At 42.5% G+C, this 6567-nt stretch overlaps 1 protein-coding gene across 2 annotated transcripts in view; it reads right to left on the reverse strand.

Moving 5' to 3' along the window:
- Positions 1 to 6337, reverse strand: part of mboat2a (membrane bound O-acyltransferase domain containing 2a) — a 55412-nt gene extending 49075 nt beyond the window's left edge. For both annotated transcript variants that reach the window (XM_071543710.1, XM_071543709.1), the window contains exon 1: positions 5699 to 6337. In XM_071543710.1, coding sequence (XP_071399811.1) covers positions 5699 to 5782 — 84 coding nt within the window. In that variant the 5' untranslated portion in view covers positions 5783 to 6337. The remainder of the gene's footprint in view (positions 1 to 5698) is intronic.
- Positions 6338 to 6567: the final 230 nt, after the last annotated feature.

The raw sequence follows: 6567 nt of genomic DNA on the forward strand, positions 1-6567 counted from the left end.
TCAGCCTTAGGACATCATTTCTCAGTATCCACACTCTGCACGTACAACGATGCTGAGAAATAGTAATTGATCTGTCTAATATAGCCAATTTACTCAGCTGCCACACTGTAGTCTATAACATTCAACTGACAAGATCCCTCAGCTATTGCTGCACCTGGATGTGTGATAATGACACATCACTGATTTTCACAACCAAGGTGTTAAAACATTCACTGTGAGAAAAGCAAGCTCTCACCCCTCCTGTTACTAAAGCCATTCGTTGACATTAAACACAGTTAACGAACCAAGAGCTCTTCTAGGCCAAATAATCAATATTACCCATTTATAATTTCTCTAGCAAGAAATAACCCTAAGCCCATCAAGAAAGCACACTTCTACTTTAAATTTAAAACCACCATTAATGCCACTTCATCACAATGGCGTGTGGGTGGAAATTTCCAAGCTGCCATCAGAGACCTCCTGTAGATCTGTACAGGTGATAACATTAGTGCTGTTAACCTGGTGACCGCAAGCCTCAGTCAACTCCATCAACAAATCAAGTCAAGTGAAGTCAATGTTATTTCTAGTGCCTTAAACACAAATCTCTTTGTTACGAAGCGCTAAACAAGGTTAAAAGAAAAGGATAACAAAACAAGATACAATCTATACAGAAAATATAGACCAAATGCATTACTTTAAAAAAAAAAACAGGTAAAGTCCATAGAAGACTGTGGAATGGCCAGGGACCTAGGGGTGTTATAGGGAACAAAACTTCATAAATATACTGAGGTGCAAGACTATGCAGAGCTGTACAAACAAAACACCAAGATTTTAAAGTTGCCAGTGGAGGGATGCACAAGGAGCCTGCAAAGGATTTTACAGTTGATGCTACAGTACAGAAGTACAGCAAGTTACAATAGTCCAGTCTAGAAGAAATAAAAGCATGAATAACTCTTTCAAGGTCACAAAAAGATTTTAGACACTAGACTTTTTCTCAGCTGGAAAAAGCAGGACTAGATAACTCCTGCTCTAACTAACTGTTCTTCAAAATGGAGGTTATAATCAAAGAAAGCACCCAGGTTTCTGGCATGGAGCCTTACATTTGCAGGCAAATTACTTGGTTTACTAAATGTCTATTTCTGATTTACTGTAATTAAATTGCAGGAAGTTTTGACCAAACCAACATGTGATGTATGCAAGGAAATCATTTAAAATAAGGTTATTTGGGTCATTTGGTTTCAGAGGTAAGTATGACTGTGTATCATCAGACTGAAACTGGATATTGTGCTTTCTGATTACACAGCCTGGTGGACGCATTTACAAAGAAAACAATATTGGCCCTAGGACTGAACCTTGTGGCACACCACAAATGATACAAATGACATGCACCACCAATGTTGACAGCAAATTCTACCCAGAAGATAGGACTTGAACCAATCAAGCAATGTCCCCGAGACTCCAACCCAATCAATCATATCAACCTACTGCACTAGGGTCGAAAAGGATTACGGGGAAACAGTCCCCAGTATCTAGTTAAAAGAAGATTGTAAACTTGAGCTGTGAAACTGTGCTGTGTGGCGATCTGAAACCCAATTGAATTATTTTGTTACTTGATTTGCAGCTACTTTCACTAAGACCTATGAAAGAGATGGTAGTTTGGAAACAGGCCTGTAGTTTCTAGGATCCACCGGATCTAAGGAAGGTCCTTTAGAGGTTGAACAAGTAGACGTTTAAAGCTAGAGGGGGAAAAGACCAGATGAGTAACACTGTCATGCATTCCTTTGAGGAACGTAGTCGGGACAATGTCTAGGAGACTGAGGGGACTTCATATAGGAAATGGTCTCCACCAGGATTATGACAAGTGGATCAAAACAGCTAAACACAGCAGAATTTGGGGTAGAAACAGCTTGTGGTCAAGAAAGGTAATTCTGAGCATATATCAACCTTTTTTATTAAGAACAAATGCCCAAAACAGCTCACATCAACACACCTGGACCACAGTGGGTGAAAGGGGTGTGTGTGTTGCATACAGTAATGCAGAAGGGGCCACATGCTAAGCTGTGCATACAGTAGAAGGCAAGTTACTGAGAGGGGAAAGGGCTGTGTAACAGAGAGGAAAAGAGAAAGAGAAACAGAGAGAGGGAGATAGAGAGAGAGAGAAAGAAGGATAGTGTCAGTTCAGATTTCACAGCTCCCGTTATAGCTCTGACACAAGCCAGTACAGAGGCATGTCAGTCTCATGAGAAACATGCATACAGTCCTAACAATAGGCTATACAGTACACATATACACACACACACACACACACACACACACACACACACACACACACACAATGTTACAGTGTTATAAAAATGAGCATCAATCCCTATGGGCCACACAGATCACGCTGTATGTATCTGAGTGGCTGTATTGATGTCTGTGGTGTTGACAGCGTCCCTGGCACAGTAGGACACCCTGTTGGCAGGAAGCTAACAAGCCGCATGGCCACACGGGTGACACCTGTCCAACGGAGTAGTGGGGGCGTGACAGCCCAAGATTATGTGTCCCAATTGCACAATCTATTCTCCCTTACTCACCCAGTAGTCATTCATAATAAGAATATCAAGGGCAAAAACACAGAGGAGCCACTACGTATAGCCAGAAGCAGGTAATTCCAACAGCCAATATTTCCATAAACAAATACATGACAAAGCAGCTGACTTCTCATTTCCTACACTGAACTTGCAAGACTTCCGCTGTACGCTGCCATCGGACTCTGGTATAGTAAAGGGCTGCGCAATTAAATGTGTATACAAGAATGTCACAATTTTGGTTTCCACAATAAATAATTGTGAAATATTGCCATAGTGGCAAAACTGAAATGTTTTAATTCCTTTAGAATGCCCAAGGTACTTGAAAACAGTCAATATATACTGTATAAGATGCAAAAAAGTACAATAAAATAATAATAATCATTAATAATTGTGGTCACAATGTCAAGCAAAATAATCAGGATTAGCAGTTTAGCCATAATCATGCAAACCTGGTATAGCATGAAGTTGGTCGAGACCCATGCTAAATATTGAAGACTACAATGCAATCAAGCCACAGCAGTTTCTCTTGCAGTCATCCTGAAGCGATATGCTCTCCTTGGATGCTGAGTAACCAATACGCGAGGTTTGATCTCACATGGGCTTGGGCTGAATTCCCTTCCAGAGAGTTGCTTTAATGAGGTCTTGTTCCACGAGGGCACTGTGATATGCCAATGATGTAACTATTCTTTGTTCCCCCTTGGGGCTGTTAAACCCTGCAGGATTTCTTGGAGATTACTTTTTTAAATGGTGGTTGGAAAGAAAAGTTGTGTTTTGTTAGATGAAGAAATCTTACAGTGTTTTATTTCCAGCCGTACAGACACACCATCTTATCAGACCTGTAAAGAAGGACTGAACTGGTTGTGATGGGAATATTTATATAAAGTGGAATGAATCCCTGAAAACGAGAGTTCCCGACCATGCAACATTCCTAAAAGAGGCTGGGACACTCAGAGAGCGGAAACATGAAAGATTCCAGTCTGCACATGCAGGAAGGAGGGACTAAGATCACAGAATAAAGAGGGTGGGATAGGCTTATGTATGAACCGTGGAAAAGACAAGGGGGTGTAGCTTAGTCATGTTGCTCGTTGGAGTCTGCTGACAGAGAATCCAAGTTCAGACAAGCAGGCAGGCTCTAGTGCACAGTTCATTCACAAACTCTTCGATTCATTTTAGAAAGTTTCAGAATACAACATAATCCTTTATCCTTTCCTGAGGTCTCAGCCCTCCTCCTGTCCACGCCCTTGCAATCTCAGGTGTGTAGAACAGGGTTTTGTTTGGTTCCAGTGGGAATGGTAGGGTGAGTCATGCAGCTATCTATAAGCTCAAGGCATGCAGATAAAAGTGTTTGTCAGTCAGAGGAAATAGACTCATCTCTATGTGACCTAAAGGTGATAAGAACAGACAGAAGAAAAGAACAAGAGGGGAAAAAAGGGAAAGGACACCGCCGACTGTTCTGACGCCAATGACGTGGCAAAAACTCACACAAAAAAATAAGTGAACAGGGGAAGAAACGGGAGAAAGTACATTTGAGTCAGTTTGTGAGACAAAATCTATCATTGCCTCTGCTGTACCAGGGTTATTTAGACTGATGACGGCAATTGGCAAGAGAACATGACGGTGGATTTCCTAGTGCTCACATTGAACTGGGAAACATAAATGAGGTTTCATTGTAGGGTAAAATGTACTTTCTGCTATAACAGTGTGATAGAACATCCCCTACAGTTCGTATAATAAAAAAACAATGTCTGTAACTGACGTAGGCTAGGTAGCTATTTGAAGTAACTCATAAGGAAGTTTAAGACTCCGCCATGTAAAAACAATGAAATCACAATGTAGGTGCAGTGCAATTACCCACCATCTTGCAAAAAGGAAACCGCTGTGGCTAGCATGGGATATTTCTTACCATTCCTCAGAGCAGCCACAGTGGAACCACAACAAACAGGAATCATGATAAGATCAACAGTGAGATGAGGACAGAAAGAGAAGAAGCTGACCGGACGCCACATTTTAGTGGGTTTTTCGGCTTGACAAGCTCTGGAGAGCCTAATCTATTGATCCATGCAGTGAGCTGAGATGAGTGCATGCTAGCATACGCAACCACAGGCCATCTCTAGTGCATAAGCTTTGATATGACTGTTGAGGAAACAAACATTGCAATGAATCCCACTTCGGAAAACCATAACAGGTTCCAGTAATCCCATCGTAGTGCCAGATGGGCCACACCTAGTTACACAAACCATCTTCAGTGCAGCTGCACAACATGAAAAGACGGCTGAAGTCTTTTCGGCAAGTTGTGGTGACCTCTCTGATTTAAGATGAGGGGTGATGTGTGATGGTAATCTAGGCCTGAATGATGACCTTATGCCATGCTTTTTTGTAATTCGTTTTGACCTTATTTAGACTTGTAAGGTAGTGTACAGGTCCATAGCCTGTGAATTTGAGACAGACACCCAACTTCTTGGAGGAAATACAAGCTCTGCAACATGGACACTGCCTCTGTAAATACTGATTGCATTGTGCGGTCACCATAGGTGAGGCGTTCAAATGAGCAACTCAGAATTCATCCCAAATTGTTTAAACCAAAGGTTCCTAACCTTTTCGATGTTTAGGGTCCCCATATAGATACACTTTACACCACAGACTCCCAGTAGAATAATTTGGGGGGGGGGTCCCAAGGGCCCACCTGAGAAGATTTGTGTTATGTGTCTGTACTGTAGGGGGGTAATAGTGGAAACCTCAGATCAGAATAATCATTAGGGCCTACATTCTCCCCTGCTGCTAACTTCAAGTGAATGCCACAATCGTGAAATTAAACTAATCCTCATTTTGCCGGAGATCCACTGGAATCCTCTCAAGGACCCCAATTTGGGAGCCACTGGATTAGGCTCAGAGCACATCGATTGGGAAAAGACAAAAGACATAGCATGCCCTGACTAGCTGATGGCTATTAGTGAAACAACGTCAGTGATTTGGTCTACTCATTTCTAGCTCACATATCTCATCTTGTCTAGCTTATACAAGCTAACCCTTTGGCGCATCATTAGACCCTGCTACATCTAGACGCGAACTGAGCAGGCCGTACAGAAATGATCTTCCAGCTCGGATGGTTGATGAAACAATATTTTCTCTATCCAAAATCATACCTGGTCAAGAGGGAGATTGATAATTTCGCTGATTGGTTGCAACAGAGTGGATCCAGTGCAGGATGCTGTCGTCTGGGTAGCCATGCTTGGTTGGTGTCCGTGAATCCTTTCTCTCCTTCCCCGATTCACTCTTCCTCGGTTGCTCCGATGATAAATAAACTGCTGCTGTTGCTGTTGTTGCGACGGGCTGGACGGCTGTCATCCACAGATCAACCAGAGAGTACCAAGTCGAAGCGAGAGGTTTACCTCCTGACTACTTTCGTCGTCGCCTACAGCCCGTTATCAGACCGTTTTTTTTTAGCTAGGAGTCGATGAGTGTCTCGCATTCGGTCCAATATATTTTTATTCTGCTTGAGGCTTATCTGATTTAGCCGAGCAGTGTAACGTTTAAGGTTTTAGCAAGCTACTGGGATCGTTGTCAGACACAGACATGTCTTTAAATTGGTCAAAAAACGGTTTGGTTTATCGGGCGCTCCTGTTTCGCGCATGAATAGTATGGTGATGTCTGATGTCAAAAATCAGTTCTCTCTTCGTTTTAGCATAAAATATCCGTCGTGAGCATTAGCTAGCTGTCCTGCTAGCTGGCTATTCATCCAGTTGTGGCCAGTTGTATGCTGTTCCGCTCTGCCGGACAAGGGTTTAAAATATGCTGGAATAGGCTGCGAATTATCTTGGTAGTGGGGTTGCTCTGGCGACAATAAAGATGGTGATAGTGTGGGTGGAGAGATGGCGGCCAGCCCCCATAATGACCCTCTATTTTGACCTATCGTGTGGAGAAAGTGAATTCCATCAGCCAATCACATCTTGGGAAATGGCAGTGAGATTTTGATTTACAGTCTCCAAGGCAAATTGAATTTGAACTGTACTAT

Source organism: Centroberyx affinis, unplaced genomic scaffold (genome assembly GCF_046629955.1).
Source record: "Centroberyx affinis isolate AG114_WGS23_722 - 3 ecotype Tasmania unplaced genomic scaffold, CSIRO-AGI_Caff_v1 ptg004369l_1, whole genome shotgun sequence".
Taxonomy (NCBI): Eukaryota; Metazoa; Chordata; class Actinopteri; order Beryciformes; family Berycidae; genus Centroberyx; species Centroberyx affinis.